At 38.9% G+C, this 24,714-nt stretch overlaps 1 protein-coding gene across 4 annotated transcripts in view; it reads left to right on the forward strand.

Moving 5' to 3' along the window:
- U2SURP (U2 snRNP associated SURP domain containing) overlaps window positions 1-24,714 on the forward strand; it is a 105,264-nt gene that overhangs the window by 70,593 nt on the left and 9,957 nt on the right. For 3 of the 4 annotated variants that reach the window (XM_069104693.1, XM_069104694.1, XM_069104696.1), the window contains 4 exons: window positions 1,305-1,415; window positions 3,248-3,366; window positions 4,546-4,722; window positions 6,946-7,485. In XM_069104693.1, coding sequence (XP_068960794.1) covers window positions 1,305-1,415; window positions 3,248-3,366; window positions 4,546-4,722; window positions 6,946-7,084 — 546 coding nt within the window. In that variant the 3' untranslated portion in view covers window positions 7,085-7,485. Of the gene's footprint in view, window positions 1-1,304; window positions 1,416-3,247; window positions 3,367-4,545; window positions 4,723-6,945; window positions 7,486-24,714 lie in introns of those variants that run through there. The other variant, XM_069104695.1, reaches the window with a different exon arrangement.

Here is a 24,714-nt window from a genome sequence, read left to right on the forward strand (position 1 = left end):
TATCTCTGAGTTCAGTTTTTTTCATCTTTAAAACAAAAGAGTTGGAAGAGGACATTTATGTCTTAATTCCTTTATAGCTCTAAAATTCAGGTGAAAATGATGAGTATGTTGAGGGGAAATGACAATCTTATCTTAGAAATTATGATAGGAGAGGAAACTGGCCATATGTCATGTGCCCTATGAGCAGATTTCTAGTGGTTCATAGAAAGGCTAGACAAGATCTCATGGATTAAACTTTGACATGACACATAAGTCTAGGAGAGATGGGAAGGATCAGTAATAAAATTCTGAATGCAGAATTTTTAAAATTTTATTTATGATGAGGTGGGGAAAAAAGGGAATTGTCCAGGGACCTATCTGGATGCACAGGGAAACTCATCAGCCAGCTTAGATGTTTTCAGACTTGCATCAACGATGAGCATGAGCAGATTTTTAAATTTTCATACAGAAGTAGGGCACCATCTTATAAGAATGGTGTCCAAGTGCTAAAGCTCTAGGGCATTGAGCTGGGCAGGATAACTCAAGACAACAAAAAGAAGACTTTTTCGTTTTAAAACTTTATTGGGGAAAAGAGGGTTGTAATGGCCTCTGTGGTCAAGATGATAACAGATGGTTATGGTCTGGATATTTGAGGTGATCAGATAAGTAACTGCCCTTGTGCTGATAAACTAATTATTCCAGATGTGCTATCAAAATATGTGTTGTCATGCACCCCTCCCCCCTCCCCCCCACATACACATTGTGAAGCAGGTAGTGCCAGTGCTAATTGATCCTCTTTTATAGGTGGGGAAACTGGGTCTCAGGCATGTGCTGTGACTTGTCTGAAGTAACCCAGCCATGAAGTGTCAAAAATGGATATAAACCCTAGGTCCCGCTCTCCCTTTCAGCTATGGCCAGTCCACTCTGTCTTTTCTTGAGCTTGTTTGGGAGTCTGACTTAATTCCTCGTTAAGTTTTATTTGTGGGCAACTAGGTGGTTCAGTGGATAGACTCATTTTTCTAAGTTCTGACCTCAGACATTTGCCAGCTGTGTAACCCTGGGCAAGTCACTTAGTCCTGTTTGCCTCAGTTCCTCATCTGTAAGATGAGTTGGAGAAGGAAGTGACAAACCTCCAGTATCTTTGCCAAGAAAACCAAAAACAGCTCATGAAGAGTCAGACACGACTGGAATAACTGAACCACAATAGTTAGATTTGTATTGGTCTTCATAAGCCAGATAGGAAGTGGTGCTTGGCTTCAGGAGCCCTTTTCTGATTGATCTTCTGGTAACAAAGACAAACTTTTAAATGCCCTTTTATTCCACAGCTCAAAGTGATGAAGTTTCAGGATGAATTGGAATCTGGGAAAAGACCGAAAAAACCAGGGCAGAGCTTTCAAGAACAAGTGGAACACTACAGAGACAAACTTCTTCAGAGAGTAAGGGGAATTCTACATTTTGGCATTTGCCTGACTATTTAGACTAATTAATGGCCTAGAGATTTTATATCCTTTTTAAAGAACATTACAAATTGGCATATTTATATTTGTATTCTTTGAATTGTAAACATCCAGAAACATTTGACAAAATTTGGCATATTGAGAATTCTTTATTAAAAGTATTTTGAAATAGGCAAAAGGGCTTTATTATGGGGCCAATGGGACCCATATTATCTATAAAATAATAATAGATTAATCTTTTTAAGTATATCTGGGAGACCCTGGGAATGCCAAAGGGTGGTGTTATGGTTGTGACAGTATGAGACCGTTGTTCTGGGCACAAAGAACATGAAAGCAATTGGAATTGGTGAAATTTTGAATTGTAGGAAACTTGTTTACAGGGTCTTCAAGTTGGGGCAGCAACACCAACTTTCAGAGTAGCTCGTTACTCTTGATATAGCTTATCCTTTCAAAAGGACCCTGCATAGCTTTCTTATAGAGAGTAGATGTATAGGTAGTTAAGGACCAGCAGTCCCAAATTTCATATTACATTGGGTGTAGGGACCTGGACTGATTACATGGACTAGGAAATGTTATTGTTGTTTTTGGGTACTTTATCAAACTAACAGAGCTGGGAGCGAGGAATATCATCTTGTCCATCCTGTCTTATCTCTCTCTGTCCCTCCCTCCTATCTTCACTCCCCCCAAACAAAAAAAAGCTTTTATTTTTCTTTAGGTTTTCACAAGGCTAGAAGTCATAGAATAATCAGTTATGTGCTTATTTAAAAGTTATTCATTTTAGGCATTTAACTGCATTTATAATTGGGAAAATGTGATTTCTTTGTATTATATAGTACCCAGTCTCTTTATTGCCTATATATTTCTGATCCAAATAAACATGAAATGTTTTCAAAACTGATAACTAAGCCACTGAATTGACTGAGTGGTATATGAAGCTTTGCAAGATGGTGATTAAGAGTTTTGTAGTATATAAAAAATTATCCACCTCCAAACTTACTCTTTCACTAGACTTGATGAAATGTAATGGTTTAAAATCAGTAGCATCTGTTCTAGAACATAGTTGCCTCTTGGGTCTTCACATTTTCTCATTTTAATTGGAAGAGGAAGCAGTTGTCTTAAGCAGATTTTTTGCCCCCTCTTTCAAATTTAGTAAATTTGTGAAGAAAATTCACATTAGTATAGAGTTAAATGAGGCTTGGTGTAAAAGTGCTTCCTTAAATTATTCAAGAGCCACATGCCTCTTTCATTCCACAAACATTACATGCCTACTGTGTACAACGTACAGTGAAATAGGATATAGGAAGATGACTAAGAAATTGTCCCTGTCTTTAAAGGAGAGATTGGTAGAAATTGGGGTTTCAGTTGGAATTGTAGGCTCCCTAAGGGCTAGGACCATTCATTTTTATCTTTCATCCCCTGTGCATAGGTATAGTGCTTGGCACATGGGTACTTTGCACACCTCATTGATTTAGGACAAGCAGATAGGAAGATTGCTTAGCCAGTTTATGTCTTCTGTTAAGTTTGATATAAGAGTTTAATCTGCCAGAACAATCACCACTTATAATATTGATAAACTATTGGTATGACAAGATACTTACTCTTTTTTGACCTATTTTTATGCTTATATTTAAAAACCTACTTTTTATAAGATATCTTCTGTGTGAAAGCATTTCAAATGTAAATTAAATTCACATATATATTTGAAGATCACAGAAGCACACAAAAAAGCAGATAAGTGAAATTGCCCAGAATTTGAAATTATTTGTAAAATGTGGCAAATATCAGAAATTATTCTTTAAAAAAATTTTTAGGAAAAGGAGAAGGAATTGGAAAGAGAACGTGAGAGAGATAAGAAGGATAAAGAGAAACTGGAATCTCGATCCAAAGACAAGAAGGAAAAGGATGAATGCACGCCAACAAGGAAAGAAAGGTACAGCATTTTGTTATTTTGTTCTCTGGAGAAGGTTGGAGGTTTGGATTGGTGTGACTGTTCTGTGGCATTTTCATAGTCTCATAGAACTAAAGCCAGAAGGACTTTGGAGGTCATCTAGTCTAGCATCCTCATTTTACAGATGAAGACACCCAAGACACAAGAGAATCATGGCAGTCACCTGAAAAAATGATGTTTTAGGTCATGGGCTCTCTTGGTTCTTGTCCACAAAGGGTGGCAGTCTTATTTGGAGAATAAGGGAGAGTGTTGGACTTGGTTATGTAGCCATCTTCCCTGTTTCAAGGTTCAGATTGTATCTTTAGTTCTTACCTCAGAGGAGGAATTTAGTTACAGTATCAAGTACCAAACCTGAGACTCAAGTGAACAAAACAACTCACTAGATCTTCCTTCTCTCTCAGATAAGCAGCTCTCACAGATGAAGGTGCCAGTGATGGCTGCCTTTAACCTGGAAGTAGGGGAGGAGGAGAGAGAGGAGTCAGTTGTTGGCCTTCACTTCATCTCAGAAGGGCTTCAATTAGGAAGAGAAGTTCATATTTCTGGGTTCTCCAAGTTACTGGATGTCAGAAATTTGCTTCTGCTTGAGCCTACGATTTCTTAATAATTGTAAAGACCCTTGATCCAGAAGATTTGGGGTTTATCCTTTGAAATATTTTTGAACCCTGGCTAGCTACAGCTGAAAGCTTTTGGTAAAAGAGATTCACACATGAATTATGTGACTACAATTGTTCATGGCAGACATTATTCCAAAAACTCGCAGAGTGATTTAAGAAAAAATAAAACATTTCATATGCAACTTTGAGATTAAGTTCATTCATCTTAAACCAAAGATTGACACTGTTCCTGTTTCAGCAATAGGGAAGGTTGTTGTTTATGTGGAACTGCAGCTGTTTATGTCACTATTTCATATGAAGTCTGGGACTCTTATCATGTTTGGCATGGCATGTTCTTACCCTTAATCTTTTGCTCAGTAGCATGACATTAGTAAGAAATTATATTTGGTAATGAAAGCCTTAATTGTTGAAGTCACTTGGTATGTTGGACTTGAAATAAAGATACAAAATAACATTGCTGTAGCAGTTGAAAGTAATTATTGGTAGGAATTAATGTACATAGCTATCCATTACCAATTACTGAATATTTTGGCTCTTTATTGCGCAGGAAAAGGCGACATAGCACGTCGCCGAGTCCCTCTCGGAGCAGTAGTGGGAGGCGAGCAAAATCCCCATCACCAAAATCGGAGCGATCCGAGCGGTCAGAAAGATCTCACAAAGAGAGTTCCCGTTCCAGGTCATCTCACAAAGATTCTCCTAGAGATGTTAGTAAAAAGGCCAAAAGGTAATTATGAGTCATTTCTATAAATTCCAAATTGTAAAAATAATGTATCTTGTAGTTTTCTTCATAATTCCATAAATAATTTCATTTTTTTTTTTATCATTTAAGATTTTTTGCTACTGAAGGGAACTTAATTCAGGAGAATTGTTAGCAAATACAGTTCTGTGAGTTATTTTGCTCTCATTCTCCTTGATGACTTTCTTAAATGTTTTTCATTTTAGATTATTCTGTTTTTCTCTCTTGAGTTAAGGAAAGTCTTTTGAGTGAGAAAAGAAGATCAGTTACCTTCAGATACATATTCACAATTCCTCAGATGAATCCAGAAAAGAACTTCCTTTTTCCCCTCCCACTGTCCTCTATAGTTTCTGTAGTGTGCTGAGCCTTTGCCATGAAGGAAAGAAGACATGTCTAAGTTCTTTCATTACCCTGGATCACCATCTTACAACACAGCAGCATCACAGGCACGAATGTGAGACTGATGCAAATATTTGCATAAAGGAAACTCTTCTTGATTCTGTTCTTCATTTAATGAATTCTGTTGTCTGTGTGCTTTTTCCTTTTTTTTTTTTTTTTACTTCTGTCTCCACAGACACTTAATATGGGAACATGTGATTTTTTTGCCACTAGTGGAAATTTGCTGAACAACTGAAATAATTTCTTTTGGGGTATCATCTAAAAAGAAGTCTGATGAGAATTTGTCCAAAATGTTAATACTCTCTGTCTTTTCAAAACATTCTGGCCATAGTTTAACATGTTCTTGGAGGCTCAGGGGTGCATGGCAGTTTGTAGCAGTACTGTCTATAATTGGTCATGCCCTTAGCCCCTGTGGACACACTAGATGGCTCTAGGCTGCTGTGCTTTTTTTTTTTTTAAAGTTCTTATGTCTGATTTTTATAGTTTTTTTCTCTTTTCTCCCTTACTACCACCAAAAAATTCTTACCATTGTCAGTTTACTTTCTAGGATCCTTCCTTGACCTTGCCCTCCTCCCAACATACCTCCCTTTTCTGGTTTGATGTAAATCAGCTGTGGGATGGGAACCTAGGTCCCTAAGAATTCATGTACACCCAGAGAGAATAGACTATGTTACTCTGTCCTGTGGAGGCAGCATGTGTGTTTGATCAAAACCCACACGGACTTTGGGGTCTTTTGTTTTGCTCCTGATAAGGCTTCTTTGTTTTCAGTTATGTACAATTGTGGTGTATAGATAAATTGAGTTATTGCATTCTGACGTTAGTCAAAATGACAGTATTATTCATAGACTCTCATAGATTTAGAGCCTGAAGGGCCATCTAGTCTCACCCCTCCTTTAATAGGGAAAGAAACTGAGTCTGAAAGAGAATAAGTGTCTTTTTTGTGGTTACACTGTTAGTAATTCAGGTAGGATTTGAACCCTGCTCCTCTTGGTTCCAAGGCTACCTCCTACTATACCATGCTTCATTTGTTGCATGAGTTTGTGTTAAGTAGCTTCTGGATTTTACATTATTTGTGTGGAGATTAGGAACACAAGTTACTTGGGGCCTCTTAAATTGTAGATATCTAAATGGCAAATTGTCTTATTAAAAAATCTCAAAGAGAGGAGTTTCTTTTGGACTGAAAAACTTTCTCTAGTTGTCTATTGCTAATAAAATTATAGGGCTGGGGTGAATTTCAAAAATCATCCAGTTCTCGTTCTAGATCGTATTGTATTTAGATGATCATGGAATAGAATCTGCCTTTTCCTAAATTGTAGAACTAAAAGTTATGTATAATCTCTCTTGGTAATATACTTTTTGGTCTCTTATTCCTTATAGTTTTTAATGACCCCTGTCACATCATTTTACAAATCATGGAATTATGAATTGAAGTGAGGAATTGAGAGAGAACTTTGGCTCTTTTATGTTCTGAGGGGACATTTTTATTAATAATGAGAAAGTTGTTTTCATATTGATCTGTACCATAGAATTCACTAGGATAACAGATCCGTCTTGACTTCATATCAAATTAAAATAGCAATTCTTTGGAGGTTAGAGCTTGCCTTGTAGAATGGCTTGCTTTCCTAGTGCACAGGATGATAGTATTTCCTTCATTTTGAGGTAGTTTAGAAACGTAAGGGTGCTTGTAACACTTTATGGAAATAAGTATTTTGTTTAAATGATTTTTTTCATTGCTCTAAATTGTTGGGTACTTTGAACATCTAAAATAGAGTTCTTACCTCCATATTCACGCTTGACTTCTGTTTTTGACAGATCACCATCTGGTTCAAGGACACCCAAAAGGTCTAGGCGATCACGATCTAGGTCCCCTAAAAAATCAGGGAAGAAATCCAGGTCTCAGTCTCGATCTCCGCACAGATCTCACAAGAAGTCAAAGAAAAGCAAACACTGACAAAAAAAAAAAATCACATTTTTTTTTTACAATGCTGTCGCTTACTGGAAATGCGGTTTTGTTTTTGTGCCTGAACAAGTCTGTTTAAAAAAAATCAAATGGAAGAGCATTCCTGAATTTTTTTTGTGAATGCACGTGTATACTCATGAGTAACTGCATCTGTAGACCTGTCATTGTTTTATATTGTACAAAAATATCTTCATTGTGGCTGTTTCTCAAAATGAAACATTTTTTGTGTTTATGAATTTCATCAGAAATGTGTGTAACTGATCTGCTGGCAGTAGTGATATTTTGTTTTAGGATGTTGTGACCTAGCAAAAATAACACACAGATGTTTTTCCCCCTTTTGTAGCTTTGACAATTTGAATTAGATTTCAAATAAAATCTCAACAGAAAATTAAGATGTTGTTTTCTTGCCCCATTGGTGACAGCGAGTTTCATAAAAGTCTGCTAAGTGAGTTTGCCACCACTCATATGCTTCTCCTCTGTGATGCACTTTACAATCCCTGCTGTTCTGAGTAGCTGTCCCTTAGTTATATTAAAATAACTGAGAAAACTCTGTGATCGTTGTTCCTAAAGGGTTCTGAAATAACTTGGATTTCCTAGACCACTTTGGTGCCCAGACAGCCAAGAGTCATAGAAATGGCATGCTTTGTTAGGCTAATACACTGCCCACAGGCAAAGCCAAAGTCTATAGGATTGTCTTTTTACAGAAATAGTTTTAACACAACACACATATCTAGAATAAAAACTTTTTAAAGAAAATTATATGGAGAGAATTTAAATCATGGGCTTAGTTGGGTGTGAGCTGTTACATAAGAAATTCAGATCAAGATAGGAAGAAGTAGCTTGGAGACCATGTTTTTTAGCCTTTTCTCCCTCTCTATGACAGCCAAAGCCTCTTTCTCTATTCTTTTTTCATGTCCCGATTTGAAGGTTGATATTACAAAATATTCCAATAATTTTTTTCTTAACTGTTAATCACCTCAGTCTAAAAAGATGAGATTGGTTTTCAGTTCAGGTAAAATAGGAAAGTAAATTAGCTTTTCAAAGCTACTAAGCCTGAGTATCTCATCCAGGATGCAATGAAAAGCTCATTTAAGCAGCTGGTACCACTTGGAAGTCATCATGTGCTCTGAGATGGGAGCAAGACTTCCTTAGTACAGCAGAGCAGATATTTGTACAATGTTTTTATATAGTAAACATAAAAGACTGGGGTCATTTTAGATCTTAGGTCTGACAGATACTAAAATTTATCTATATTCCTCTAATAGTTTTCATTTGGGTGCTTAATTGTATAGTTGTTTGAGGTTTTTTTTTGTTTATTTTTTTGGTAGGGAAGTAACTACTCTGATGATGGATTGTCTTGATTAGGATACTTTTTAAAGAAGCTTTATTTTAAACCTATTTTCCACATTTTTAAAACAAATTCTTGCAGGCATGTAATTTTAAATGTGTACTATACTTGTGAGGGAGTAAATGTATTCGTATCAACTCAGTGTTGGCAGGCCACTTCTAAACTGTGCAACCAATGACACGTGGCAGTGAGCCCATCAAGATTATTTTCCTTAATGGCTCTTATCAACATATAAATATTGCTTGAATAGGCATTCACTTATCGTTCATGCTTCTGTTCAAGCATTTTGTTAGGGAATTTTAATCGTTAAAAACCCACTCTGAACCATTAAGAAACGCTAAAAACTTGGTGCTGGTTTCTTTTTTTTTTTAATCAACATAAGTAACTTTTTCTACTCTTACTCCATACCTGGGAGAACTTAATTTTTTGAAACATATCTTGCTCGGCAAAACTTAAGGGATAGATGAATCTCTGTGCAGCCCTAAACATATGTAGCTGATGGCCTAGGTATTATCTTGGGTGGTGGGGGCCAGAGTGAAGACTTAACAAATAAACAGTTTGCCAAGCAAGTAGCAAGAAATTGTGTGTGTGTGTGTGTGTGTGTGTGTGTGTGTGTGTGTGTGTGTCTACACTCTGCTCTTCAGAGGATGAATGAGTGGGAAAAGTGTTGAGGTCATTTAATTTGAGGTATTTGTAAACAGCTCTGCTTGTTGCATTGGAATTAAGTAGCTCTCTGTCCTAAGCATAATTTTTACAGTAGGTAAGACTGGCCTTCTGCCTTCATTGAGGACTTTATTTATGCAAGTGTTGACATGCTGTGTGAACAACAGTGGAGGACAGGTAGGGAATCTAGCAGCTTTGGTTTGCTCCAGAGCACTTCTACTAGGGTTGTTGACTTGTAAAAAATACTGGTAAATTAGGTTCTTTTTTTTTAACTTTAATGAGAAGTTAGAGCACATAAACATATTCCTAACCTTATGACTCTTGAAAACTTTATGTGATGAAAAATGGGCCCATCTTGAAGGGAGGCATATTTGACTAGATTTAGAAAATCACATTAATGATCACATAGATGCCAAAATAAGGAAGTTACATGCTGACGTTTCCACAAATAAACTAAAAAGTTCTTTTTTACTTTTGCTAACAGGAAATATTCTCCCTTATTTCCCCTTTCATGCCCAGGTACCATGTATCTTCTGTAGACAGGAATGAAAATGTGCTCTCCTTGGCTTCTTTTGCAGGAGGAGCCAAATTCTCTCACTACTGTATGTTTTCCTGGGGTTTTGAAGGAGGGCTTGCCTACTGGCCTTATGTTGCTCTGGCCCATTGTTGTTCAGGTGAAAAAATTCAGACTAAAAGACAGTCTGCTACTTACCAAAAAGAAACCCCAAGGAAATAAATAAGCATGTTCATTTGGGCAATATTTTTCTGTTCCTATATATGCTGTTGGTAAATGGCTGGGATTTTCAGATAAGAAGCATGTTTAGGAATTGAGTCTGACCCAAAGGATGTTTTTTTACTGATTCAGAATTTAAAAAAAAAATCTTGTATGTGCTAAGGTTTGCAAAAATTGCACTGACCTAGTTTTATTTTGTATGGACCATGCCTATGGGATTAAATTGAGACTTGTTCCAATTAAAGAACCTAGTGGGAGAAATATTTGCTTACATGCTTTTATGTAACAGCTGTTTTTTCTTTGTTTTAAATTCTTTACTGTTGAGAATATTTTTTTAAAAATCCTACTAGTAATTAGACCTAATTTCTTTTAAAAGTCTTGACTTTTATCTTCATAAAATTCAAGGTTCAGAGAAATAGAGCCAAAAGGATATTTTTGCCACTGTGAAGAAAATACACAGATTATTTATATTGCCAAAACTCATATTGCCAAAATGCTTCAAACTGGTCATCAGAATCATGACTTCCTCTTTTAAAGTGGGTTGCTTTTAAGACTGTATAGTACTACCATTCTAAGATATTCCAGTTAAGAAATATGTGTAAACACTGAAGAACTCAGGCTGATCAGTTTTATGCATTGAAACACCTTTAGATACAAAACAAAAATTTTAAATGACTTAAGTGAACTACAGTGAATTTAATGCAAATATTTCTGAATAGCCTGTGCTTTTAGAAAGTATACATACATCCTTTTGAGTTTAAAGGAATACACTATTTGTAAAAATTCCCTTTCATGGTAAAGGACTTGTCTAATATTCATACTTCATGTGTAAGATTTAGAAGAGCTTATTTGGGATTAGTTGATTATAATAATTTAAGCATTGAGGTTTTTTCTTTTTTCCCTATCGTCTTCCAAGATTGATTTAGTACATTCAATGTAAAGTTCCAGTGGGAGTGTTCTTAAGATAACCTAAGAATCTTCTTCCAAATGAGCCACATCCCATTTAAAAATTGATTGTCTCAGTGTTTGTTTGACTCAATACAGCTGTGAACCTTACAGAATTTAAGTATCGATGCGTTGTATGTATAATTGGTTATATAATAGTTTTTTAGGTGAATAGGTAAAATTTGGCCTAAGCTCATTTTCATATGCCTATTTGTGCTTGGAGTATTGATATATTTTGTTTTAATTATTCAATCTCTTGTGTGTTAAGCCTCTGGTGGGGGCTTTGAAACACCAGGGAAAATAGGGAGTTTTTTAGAACTGAGAATAATGTAGTTGGAACCAACTAAGCTGAAATATTCTCCTTAATTCCCTGTGCTCCCCTATTCTCCACCTCCCATGATGTTTCCTTCCACTGAACTTCTTCCATAATAGAATTTCTTAATACAAGGATTAAGGTTCCAAGTTTATTAAAGGAGATGTTCTCCATACCAGACTGTCACTTTATAGTTTTCTACTTAAGGATTATATGACTGAAACCAAATTGTGAAACTTCCCTTTTGTTGTTTGTTGGGCATAATTACTTTAATAAAAGTCCATTTTTTCATATCAAATTTATACTGTTTATGTAATTTTATCCATGTAGAACTTGAGCCTTTTTAATGCAAGCACAGTAAGCCATATCTAATTAATTTCAGCTGTGTGCCTTCAGCAATCGAACCCTAAAAAGATCTTTGTCCTTTGTGAAGCAAGCAGTGCACCATTTTTTATCTGTTGCGACCAGAAAGCTAGTACATTTTTCATGGTGAGAATCTTAGCATACAACTTCAAGTACTTATTTTTGTGAGCTTAGTTCCCGTCTCGCCTTCCCCCCCCAGAATGCTGACTATTACAACAGTAAACTCATGACTGGGAATTTTCAGGTTTCTCATTGGTTCCTTTTTGGGCTCAATAATGTTTTCTTTAAGAATTTTGGCTTTTGAAAACAGTTACTTCCTTACAGGGCTTGGAAAATAACTGCCAAAATGGCCTATCAGCATTTTTTGTATTTTGAATAAAAACTAAAAAAGAAAGAAATGTAACTGATCATGAAAACATGCGTAAGCACTGTGCACTTCAGCTACATCATCTCATTAAAATGCCTTGCAGTTCCAACACTTTTGGTTTCATGCCCTGTGTTTTATTCTCATTGTTTTCTATTTCACTACAATACTGGGTTGAAAAATTATTTTATAGTTTAGAGGTTATATAAAGTAGATTTTCAAAATAGGCTTCAGTTGTTTTGCCCTTCTGTTTCCCCAGCAGCTAGAATAGCTCCTTGAACATGGTAGGTGCTTAATATTTGCAGAATTCATAGAATTGTTTCATGGGTATGACTACAGTTGAAAATATCTAGCAACATAATTCAGTGTATTTAACATGTCAAAAGTGCTTATGAGTAGAGCATTCACTCATGCCTTTTTGTTTTTTCTATCATTTGTATTGCATTGAAAATAAATTCTCAGACCCAGGAGTTTGTAGTATTTTGGAGTGATCATAATGTATTCCTTAAAACTAATGTGAATATTTGTACCTTCAAGAAATAGAGCAAAATAAAGAATAATAATCTATAACTGTCCAATTAGTGGGAGGTTTTCCTTTTAAAAACTTATAAAATCTAGTTGATTTATATTTGGTTTAACAGATTTGTCGTAAATACACATGAAATATTTTGGCATTTTCATCTGCAAGTAATGCCAATTCTTAATCTGCTCCTGCTTTCAGAGTTATTTACTTTTTAATCTTGGTGAACAGTCCTCCACCCAAATTCTGGTCCCTTTGCCTAATCCTGATATGATTCTTAAGTATATGCCAGCAGAGGGCAAACTCTGGCAGATCTTGCCATACTTGAAAGGCTTTAAACACAGACCCAGTGAGAGTGTCTGTCCTCAGGACCAGCTGCTGCTTTTTTTTTTTTTTTGGCCTTTTGGAGGGCAATTGGGGTTAAGTAACTTGCCCAAGGTTACACAGCTAGTTATTTTTGTGTGAGTGTGGAGTGTCTGAGGCTGGCGCTGGGGCCGGCTCTCTTACTCACTGTGCCACCTGGCCGCCCTAGGTAAGGCCCATACTAGGGGATTGGCCATCGTGGATCTAGCTGTAGTCAGCCCTAAGACCCAGAGAAGTCACAAAGCTAATAACTCTAGTCTTACAATGCCAGATGAGGCAGTGGGCTTTTGTCTGGCCACAGCAACTTATCGAGGTGTTTCGAGGGTTGCATTCTGTACCCACATAAATGAAACCAGAGTTCTCGATGAAGAAACTTGAAAGGTGGAGAGAAGGCTGTGCTTTTTATATCCAAGAGTTTTTTTTTTTAATATTCTAGTTAACACTGAAGTTTTTTTTATTCCCCTCATAGAAATATGTAACCTCCAGCCCTTAGATGCAAACTTAAGTGTAATCTCTGTGACTTTACTGATGCTGATAATCAGACTGATGTTGCCCATTCTTGGTGCCCATGTTGTCTGCTTGGGTGTTGTTTTGTTAGAGGACACAAGTTCAAAGTTTAAAGAAGTATGTATGTATATTTGTAAATATGTGTATACACATATACATACATGTATATGTGATATATATATATATATATGTAGATATATAGTATATGTAAATATGTTCAGTTGTGTCCAACTCTTTGTGAGCCTGTAGGAGGTTTTTTTTGGCAAAGATATTAGAGTGATTTGCCTTTCCTTCTCCAGTGCATTAAGGCAAACAGAGATTAAGTGACTTGCCTAGGGTCATAGCTAGTGAGTGTCTGAACTAAATTTGAATTCAGGTCTTCCTTACTCTGGGCCTAGTGCCCTATCCACTGGACCACCTTAGCTGCCTTCCTTTATAAAAATAGATATATAATAAAAATATATATGCACTGCATTGTGTATCAGCATGTTTACATATGTATGTGTGTATAAACCTACATATATATACACACATACATCTGTGCATACATACACATGTAGTTTCTTCCAAGCTGAGAAGCAGTAGGCACAATTGTCACAAAATGAGCAGAGAACAATATCCTGAGATGAGGCTGCCAACAGGGTCAGTTATATAAGCATTATTGAACCCTTTATGTGCATTTGAAAGTTAACAGTTTGTATTTTCAGATTATGTGGGAGGAGAGTATTAGATGTTCCCTAAAACGACAGTAATTTACTTCTGGAATACTGAGCTCAAACCACATAGCATTTGAAAAGGAAATTAGACTTTAAATTCTGAGAAATAAGGGCTTAGTAGCAGTGTTCTCAGGACTTTGATAAAGCCTGTGGGTACATTTCAGCTTCACAGAACAAGAATGTGGATGACCATAATTTTGATGGAAAATGCTACCTGGCTTCACTGGATAGCCATGGTCCTGAAACAAAATAGGAAGCCTTCTTTGCTTCTTGAATCGAAAGGGGCCACCTGACATGTTCAGTACTCCGATTATGTGAAATAACTATCAAAAATAGTTTTCCTTTTTAGCATATTTTATGTTGAATTGTGCTGTGTGCCATATGTAAATGTGTGAGCAATTTACAAAGGGAACAAGAAAGTTTTCCAATGGCTTTGGGCCACGCTCTTGTCTTAATCTTAACTGCCAAATCCTACAGTTATTCTTGGGAATAACTGCAATAAAAATCCCCAGCCCTTATGCCTTGACTTGGAGCTGGAAGGGTCCTTAAGCCTTGTCGTGTTCTACCCCTCATTTTGTAGGTGAAGAGACTGGGGTCCAGGGGGGTTACGTAGCAAGTCCTAGGCTGATGCTGAATCCAGAATGCTTTTCCATGGAACCAGGGGTCCTTATCCATCCTGGGATTCCATTTTCAAAAGAGTTGTCTTTTTATTAATTCTAGTTGCCCACCTGGAATTAAGTGAGTAACTTCCTAGTTTGGTAGACTCCCTAATCTGTAGCACACAGGCTTGTCCTCTTAGAGGGCGCTACTCCACTTTCTGCTTTCCCACTCGCGTCTTCCATCCTGGTTTATTTTTATAGCCTGTGGTTGGTATTGAGTCTTATTGAAGAGCAGTGTGCAAAATGTTGAACATGGTCAGCTGCTCCAGGGCATGAAGGACATCTCTTGTACTTATTTCTCCAGAGATGTGATCTGCCTCTTGAAACATGGTTTTAATTCTACATAGATAGCAGAAGAGTAATATACTTAATTCATGACTGAAAATAAATGGTTATAAATCGTAGAGACATTGTATAATGTTAGTTATTTTTTTCATCTTTTCCTTCGTTCTATTTATGACCCACTTGAAACTTTCCTCTAGAGGCAGCTGGGGCATGCAAAGAAGGTTGAATCTGGAACTGAAAGATCTGGGCTTGAAAAAACCTGATGCTGCTCCCTACTGTTACTGTCACCTTGGGAGAATCATGTTAGATCCCTCAGACTCAGTTCACTCATCTGTAAAATAGGGGATAATAATATCTCAGGGAAACTGATAATCACATTAAAGAATTTATATAAAGCCCTTTACTGACAGTTCTGGATAAATATTAGCTTTGCTATACATCTTCCTTACTTAGGGTCATCCCATTATGATAAAAAGCACATGAATAACTTAGCATTTCACCCAGAGTTTTGGGAGGTTGAGAGGGAGTAATAAAGGATGACAAAATTAAAAAGGACTTTGCCACCTGGGTATTCCAGAGCTCTCAGTTATTATTCCATTATGGCAAACTGGAAAATTCTCCCATGGCTGACTGCACATCCTTTGTTATATAGAAGGCCTGAGAGGCAGTGTGGTATGTAATAGGTGGAGGAAACCTGCCTTGGCTCAAGGTTTCCAAGATTAGGCTCTAGGTGACTCAATAAGAGAAGAACCCTGTCTGGTTCTGGGGAGGGAGTTTCCATACCAGGAATTTCCCACACTGAAGAAATCGGTCTGAACCACAGTCACAATAGCGTTCAAATTGTATTTTAAGGTTGACTTACCTTAAAACAACTCTGTGAGAGTGTTGAAGTATTTCCTTTTATCTGAAGAGTTCAGTGACTTGGGGAAAGGGGAGGAAAAGATACACATACACACATATATACACGTGTGTGTATGTGTATGTGTGAGACCTATTCCTTGTCAGGCCCCGTGCTGAGCACTTTACAAATAGCCCATTTGATCATCACAATGCTGGGAGGTAAGTACTATTATCATCCTCATCTTACGGTAGAGAAAACTGAGGCAGAGACTCATTAACTTACCCAGAGTCACCCACTTGTAAGTATCAGAGGCCAGGTATGAACTGAGGTCTTCCTGACTCCAGGCCCAGTGTTCTACACACTCAGCCTCCTTGCTTGCCCAGAGTTACTTCTCTAGTACCATAGACAGAATTGAAGCTCGGGTCCTCCAACCCCTAACATTGCCAACCTTATAGGAACCATCATGGTGTCTGTGAGAGATGCTCATGTGGCCAGAGAGAAGAGGTGAGAAGGCTTCCTTCAAAGACAAAATCTGTCTCCGTGTAAAGAAACGACTTGTTTACACAAAAAAAATCAAACCCATGGCTATTCTTGGCTCTTACAGAAAATTGCAACTTGTCTTTCTGGAGTTGATCGAAGGAACCCACTCTGTATTTTTCTTAAGCTCTTTTCACTTTTTGATAGTCGCATAATGGCCCATGGTCAGTGGGAGAGGAAAAGAGAAACTTCCCAAGGCTTTCCAGTGAACTTGGATTTCCTGTGACTTACCTTACTCCACTCCTTTAATGAAAAGGCACAAGAATGTGATGTCATTTATTAAAAATATGATGAGTCTCTTTTCTTTTGACACTTGTAGAAAACAATATGGCATCACTGTGTTATGATGCTGAGCTTGGAGTCAGGAAAACGTGAGTTCAAATCCAGCCTCAGTTTCCTCACCTGTAAAATGTGTCATAACAGCACTTACCTTGAAGAGATGTTGTAAGGATTAGTTAGATTACATGTACATGCTCTGAGACCCTAATCTCAACTCCCACTCACCCACATGAGCTGAGTCCCCAGAGCTCAGCTACTACTTCCTTCCAGTGCTCCAGTGGGTAGCCCTGTGGTGGAGGTGTTGGTGGTGGCAGGTGTTTGATTGTGAGGTGATCTTTTGAATACTTTAACTTATGAACTGCCTTCATCGTGTTTTAATTCAGCATTGTTGGTTGAGAATCAGTTTAACCAGCCAGCCCTAAGTGGCTTTTAGAAAGGGGAATTTACTGAGTATTCTAATGGTATCTGGTAAGTGTAAGAGGGCTTTGTTTTACATGTGCTCAGATCACCAAATATGGAGGCACTTATTTGGAAGATGCTAGGGACCAGCTTTTGGGAGCAGATATTCTACATTCCCCTCCTGTGTGGGTGGGAGCAATTTTATTTCCATTATCTGCATAATCAAGTCTGGCTATGCCTTTAACACTACTAAGCAGAGACAGTCTCCTTTCCCCTCTCCTTCCATTTAATGGATGGCCCCCAAGCACAGCTAACTTTCCTGAGCCAATCCACATACTGCTGTCAGTTATTGTATTTAGTCCAAGGACACTTTACATTTACTCTATAAAGTGTTTGATAGGTTGGTTGAGACTTGTTTTAACTCCTTAAGATTTCAGAGCATCTTATCCCTTTAAATAGAGGTGGGGTGACTTGCTTGATTTACTCCATCAATCCTGCTTTTATACAACCATTTATTAAACGTTCAGCTTGTGCCAACATTGTTCTAGACACTGGGCATACAAGGACAAAAATGAAAGAGACTTTATTTCCAGGGAGTCTTTTTTTTTTTTTTTTTAAGAATGGGGGGATTACTTGTAGCCAGGTAAGTGTGTTTGATAAAGTAAATATGGCCAAGGTCAAAAGGGAGGAGGGAAGGTCTCAGGAAAGAGCACTTGAACTAAGGCTTAAAATAGGATTAGGAATGGAGAGAAAGGGGAAGATACTTTGCTGAGTTGCTAGACTTTGTATTCATCCACTTTACCTGGAATATCAAGTGAGTGAAGAGAAATGTGTGTAAGGCTGGAAAAAAAAAAAGGCTGGAGCCAGGTAGTGGAAATTCCAACATGCCAACTTCCTATCTTGCAAGGCTTGTGAAGATAAAATGAGATAAACCATCTGCGTATCTTGGTTGGATTTCTTAAGGACTTTGTCATTTGAACGGCTATTGATCACACATCATACAGAGGCCCTCAATAAGTAGAACCTGGGACTAGGGATGACTTTCTACAGAGAGTCTAATTCCCATTATAGAGGGAGAAACCAGTGATCAGTGGAAAATGTCTGGGGACCTATGGACTGACCAAGAGCTTTTATTTTATCGCTGTTATTGCTACATTTTTTTTTAAAGAGGTGTCCTTATTTATGTTATTCTCCATACCTTCAATGAAGAATCCATACCATGAATGAGAAAGCATTTATTAGGCACTTATGATGTACAAAGCACTTTGCTAAGCTTAGAGGTGCAATTGAAGTCAGACTATCCCTGCTCTCAAAAAAACTTACATTCTAATGGGCAAGACCACCCATATAGAAGATTTTAGCTACAGGTCATATGGAAAGGTCTCATGGTTAAGGTAGAGCATCAAAGAAGATGCTAATGCCTCTTTAATGTCATTTCTCTTGATAAAACTACATCTGTTTTAGAGTCATTTCACAATGCCAAGAACTTTGGTGGTAAGCACTTTCTTGCTGTATCTTCTTTAGTTGTGGCTGCTGAGGAGGGAAGGGCTCCATCACCTGTAGGCACAGCTAACAGGTTTTATCTCCACAAGAGTTGTTTCTCTATATGATGGTTATGGTGGTTGTTCTGGAAATCAGGACCTGTGGTCTCCGGTGCATTGCTATTCCCAGGGGCTACTGGGGGCAGGGTCCTGGACAGTCTCCATCTGGGTCTTAGGGGAGATGGTGGCAGTGATTTACCTCACCAACAATATGCTGCCCCCTGTCTCTCTCCCAGGGTGCCTCGCTGTTCAGCTTAGGCTGACTCTTCTGTGTTGCAGTTAGTGGCAGTAGCTGGCCCTTCTTCCACAGGGGTGGCTTACCTGGATGATGGTGGCAGGGACTGGACTGGAAGCAGGGAAATTTTCGGGGGGATAGTAGTGTTACTATTCCTAGTGCCCTTTGACATACTTACCTGTGGGTGGCAGTTGGTGTTGATGATTATGTGGATGGTGGGCTCCTCAATGGTGGCTTCAGGGGCTGGGGTAGAGGCCCGATTAGTGGTCTTATGGGAACTGCTATTTCCAGGTCTCCACAGCTCTCCCCTGGAGTCTGAGGGGAGGTGGTGGTAGTGATGGTTATAGAACAGTAGTACCTATGAATATCTATCACAGAATTTAGAGCTGAAAGGGACCTTTGCTAACATCTAGTCCATCCTTCTCATCTTGGAGATGTGGAAACTGAGACTTAGAGGGGCCCAAGGACATCCTAGTAGTAAGTGGCAGAGGTGGGATTTGAACCCAGGTCTTCAGGAAGCAAATGTTCTTTTCAGCAGAGCATATTGCCTATTATAAACTTTATCGTGTAATTGACTGTGCTTGATGAAATATGTCTGACTGTTTTCCCCTTATAAACAACCTCATGCAAAATATCCTTAATATAATTCTTCTCATAACTCAAAAAGAGATGGAAAAATTAAGAAATATGCTATTTCCCGTAGAATAGCAAAACATTCTTCTGTATTCAGTCAATAACAATATGTACTGAGCATCTTGGACAAATGTTTATTTTTTTAAAGAGCTTCTAATTTACATTGCACAATCAATGCTAATTGCTCATCCCTTCTTCTTTAACAGTTGTGTCAATACTGGATGAAAGCACTAACAATTAGTGTATTATACTCCTGTTCACGGTGTGAGAAATGAAATGAATCAGTTTGGTTTCTCTTCTTACCTGCTGAGTCAGAATATTAAGATAATCCTTTTACTCAGGACCCTGGAGATTACTGACCTTCTTTGGGTGAATGAAGATAATGGCCTTTGATATAGCCACTACCAACTTTTTTATGTTGTGACTTGATCCCATGCTGTAGAACATTTATATCCAGGATTTAGAGAAGGACATGACTGTCATGGTATGCCTACCTGGTGTTCAAATGACCCAAACCTAGGCATGCTAGCTAGCAAAATGGCTGAGAGAGTCAAGATTCCAAAAGAGATCGGCAAAGCTCTGTATGTGTTGTCTTCCCTCTGTTAAAGTGTAAGCCCCACGAGGGCAGGGACTTTCTTTTTATTTGAAATATCAGCACATAGTAAACATTGAATAAATGCTTGTTGGTTTCCTTTGTTGACTTGACAACCCAGAAAATTGCAGTTAATCTAATAAGATGAGATTTAATGGGCATAAATGACATCATATGTGAACTCAAAAATCAGTTTCTCAGGTGTGATTCAGGAAAGATGTGGTGAGATAGTTGTTCACCTGGAAAAGTACTGAGGGTATTAGTGAATTACAGGTTCATGATGAGTCAATCAGGAGACATGGTGGCCCTAAGAGAATAGGATCATAGATTAAAGTTGGAAAGGAACTTAAAGATCATTGAATTCAGCTCTTTCACTCTATACATAGATGAGAAAACTGGGGCTCACATTGAGACTTACCCATGTCATGTTGTGTTTCTTTGTTCTCCTTGTGGACCAGGACATCAGGGAGATGATGACATGACTTGCAGTTGACTTTGATTTGAATGAGGGAGGGCAGTGCAAGGTCATCAGCCTCACTTTCTCCTCCTGAGTCATCTGGGTCTGGTGGCCAGATATTCATCAGGATGACTGGAGATGGCCCAGGATGCAATGGGAGACCCTGGCCTTTTTAGGCTAAGGTCTTTTCAGGTTCTCACATTGAATGAGGTAACTATTGAGTGAATAGGCCTCTTTAAGAAGTTATTCAAGGGATGGCCCCTTTAATTAAAAAACAATCAATCTAGGAAGGGAAGCCCCTCAAGGTTCCTGGCCAAAAGAGAAACAGTTGCTATTTACTATTAGTATCTGAGGCAGAATTCAAATCCAGGTCTTCCTAACTTCAAGCCTGGTGTTCAGATGACACAAAGCTAGGATAGCCAGTCCACCTTAACTCTTGTAATATAACCCAAGGAGGGTGATTTCTTGGACCAGGGAAATGATAGTATGGCCCTACTCACAGCTGGAATACTGTGTTCATTCCTGGGCATCACATCTCAGGAAAGACATTGGCAAGTGGTGGTGGTGACTGATGGGATTTGTGATCATGTCTTATGGAGGAGCTGGAGATGTTTAGGCTGGAGAAAGGGAGACTTAATGTGGGGATGGGGCATACTGTCTTCAGTTATTTGAAGAATAGACTTACTCTACCTGTCCCCAGAGGGCAGAATTAAAAACAATGGATCCAAGTTGAAGACAGATTTAGGCTTGATATTGGGAGAAACTTCCTAACAATTAGAGCTGTCCAAAAGAGGCATGAGCTATGGGGGAGAAGGGGATCTTCTTCACCGGAGGTCTTCAAACTAAGACTGCATGACCATTTGTTGGCTATATTCTTGGTTTAGGGGCTGGTCGGACTGAACAACATCTGAGGTCCATTCCAGTTGTGAGATGCAGTAATTTGGTGACCGCAGTCACTGCAAAGCCTGTTCACATGCCTCTGTTGTTTTTTGTCCTTCATTCTTGAAGAAGACCATGGCATCAGGAAGATGATGCGATGACTTCCAAGTGAATTAGATTTAAGTGAGGGAGAGCTGTGCAAGGTTACCAGCCCCACTTTCTCCTCTGGAACCATCTGGGTCCAGTGGCAAGATATAGATCAGGACAACTGGAGATGGCCCCCCATTCCTCTGCCTAGAAGACAGAGGAAGGGGCCTTCTAAAATCCATCCTTTATTGAGCCCCAGATCACAGGCCCTGCCTGCCAAATCTAGACCAGTGGGCTTGTTTCTGTCTTGCTCTTGGATAGTCAACAAGCATTTGTTAAATGCCTACAAGAGGTCAGGCATTGTGTCATCTGTTGGAGATACAACAAAAGGGGCAATAACAGCCTGTGCCCTAAAGGAACTCACAATCTGAGGGTTAGGACAGGTTCTGTGGGAGCGGGCCTGTTTTTTAGACAGCCTGGGCATTCCTCAATAATTTTTGCCTTTTGCCTGGTTGACCTAGTTGAGAAGGAGCATGTTTCAGAGAGGAAATAGAACATGCTCCTCCCTTGCCCCACCCCCTCTAAGAATGTTCCTATTAGTGCTTATTGACTAAGGACAAGACAGAATTGGCTGCTTGATTGACTAGGACTAACTTTTCAGCAGGGGCATGAAACTAATTATTTAAACTTTAGTGAGTTAATTAGCTACAAGAATGAAAATAATGGCATCCCCCCAGAGCCGGATTATAATAAGGCCCAACCACAGATGGTGCGCCTGTATATAGAACTGTGTGTGCATTTTATACACATGTATGTGTATATGGAAAGAGAGGGGGAGTTTGCACTGCAGAAGTGACCAGCCAGGAGAGCATGGGTGGGTCAGTGCAAATCCATCACCATCATTAACCAAATGATTCAAAGCACATATGCAGCTGATCTGAAGACAGGACAACGTGGTGGTGTCCCCTTAAACTCAGACCCTGAAAGTCCATCTGCAGCTGTGTGTTCAGGGTCTAAAGTGAGTAAGTCTTAAGAGATGCTTCAGAAGAGTTCTTTCTGTGGAATCCTGTGTTTGTGAGAAGCACAATAGCTAGAATGCCAGGAAATAACTATTGTTTTTTTGCTTAGTGGTGGGGGTATTAGGAAGAAAGGGCAAGATCTACAAACCTCAACATGGAGCAGTGAGGAGGAGGGCCTAGTGGGGATTGTTTAGTCATTTGCCCCTGTGCAGAGCTGAGGCTATGGATTTTTCCTTCTGAACTCGAAAGTGTATATTATTTATGTAGAGGGGGTGTAATGGAGAGCTTCTCATGGAGCTGGAGGTGAGATCTGGCTCCATCTGGTTAGACAAGAACTAGGGCCCCTTCTTAAGGGATATGGGCAACCAGCTGCTCTTAGCTGGTCCCTGGGTCCTTGTGATGAGGGGGGAGGCGGGAGCAGGAAGCTGATTGGCAGCTGAGATAGGAGGAGCCATCCCCTCAGTAAAACTTGAAGAAAGGTAGATAAGCTTCCAAGTCAGAATCAATACACATTTATTAAGTTCCTACTATGAGCCAAAGCACTGTGTGTGCTAAGCTCTCTGAATGCAAAGACAGGCATAAGACAGCCCCTGCCCTCAAAGAGCTCACAATCTAATGGGTCTATTTGTCACAAGGGTTTGGTTTTGTTTTTTTCTTTTTTTTTCTCTCTTTTTTTTTCATTAGGGAGAGAGAGAAAAATCAATTTTTGTTAATTAAAAATTTAAATTAGGTGGTACAGTAAATAAAGCACCAGCCCTAGAGTCAGCAGGACCTGAATTCAAATCCAGCCTCAGACACTTCACAGTTACTAGCCATGTGACCTTGGGCAAGTCACTTAACCCCAATTGCCCTGCCTTCCCCCCCTCCAAAAAAAAAAGCACACAAAAAAATTAAAAATAAAAGACATAGACAAGCAGGAAATCACTCCTCTATAGAATGAAATAAAATAAAATTATTTATCATGCAAAAAAAGAAAATGAGGAAGAAAGAAAAACTGCCTTTCTTTTTTGTGCCTGTTACTTAGGGTGTAGGTGGCCTCTCCCTTGGATTCCAGTAAGGGAGAGGACAGAGGTTTCCTAACCACGTGGTTTAATTTTGCTTTTAAAATACTGCACTTGACTGCATTGAACAGGTTGGGGGAGAATTAATATAAGGAAAAAAGAGGAGAAAAACACTAGAACCCACATGTCTTTGATAGAAGACTTTTCTCTGTCTTCCCAGTGCTGCTGGCAGTGTGAGCCGGCTTTGCCAGGGAAGGGATGGTAGCCGTGCAGGATGTTTTCTCCTGCCTCCTTGGTGCCTTTGCTCTCCACTCGCTCGTGTATCTTCAATCTCTTTACAGTAGCAGTGATTCTTAACCATTTTGTGGGTGTCATGGACCGCTTTGACAGTTGGGTGAATCTTTCTGGACCCCTTCTTGGAATAAAGTTTTTAAATTCTTAAAATAATTCATGAGATTGCAGAGGAAACGGATTATATTAAAATGCAGTTATCAAAATATTTTTTTAAGTCCAGTTAACAGACTCTAAGTTAAGAACCTCTGGTGTACTGAACCCTTCCCTTCAGCCCGTGAGCATGTTCAGGTCTCTGCCATACTAAACAACAAGAAAAGGATTCCCAAACCAAAGCAATTCCCCCAGTCTCCAACAAGACCCTCTGGGGACCCGGCTGCTCCTCTGACTTGTTCTTCTATTTCTGATTTTCCCTTAAACAACCACACTCTAAGAAGAATAGTTTGCACTTGCTGCCTCTCCTTCCTCACCACCCACCTCTACCCTTGGTCTTTGCAGTCTGATTTGCATCCCTGCTACCCTGTGGAAACTGTTTTATTCAAGGACTTCTTTCTTTTTGTGATTGTTCAGTTGTGTCTGATTCTCTGACCCCATTTGGGGTTTTCTTGGCAAAAATACTGGCCATTTCCTTCTCTAGCTCATTTCACAGATGAGGAAACTGAGGTAAACAGAGGTAAGTGACTTGCCCAGGGTCACACAGCTAGTGTCTGAGGCAGATCTGAGCTTGGGAAGATGAGTCTTCATGGTTCCAAGACTAGTGCTCCATCCACTGTACCACCTAGCCATCCTCTTTCTTTCTAGCAGGATCCAATGGCCTCTTTTCTGTCCTCATCCTTTTGATCTCTCCGAAGTATTTGACACTGTGGACCGTCATCTTTCTGAGTACTTTCTTGTCTCCTGGCTTAGTGCTGCTGTACTCTGAAGGTTCTTTTATTTCCATCCTTTTCCTGTGGGCACTTCATTCTCTCTTTGATCTTTAAAAAACTTCCTTAAAATAGGAGTGTTCCTCCAGGTCCTTTTCTTCCCTCCCCTCCCTTGTCTTCCCTTCCCC

This window comes from Petaurus breviceps, unplaced genomic scaffold, assembly GCF_028583685.1.
Source record: "Petaurus breviceps papuanus isolate PSGF00001 unplaced genomic scaffold, PetGlider_PUasm1.0 688, whole genome shotgun sequence".
In the NCBI taxonomy this organism is placed as follows: domain Eukaryota; kingdom Metazoa; phylum Chordata; class Mammalia; order Diprotodontia; family Petauridae; genus Petaurus; species Petaurus breviceps.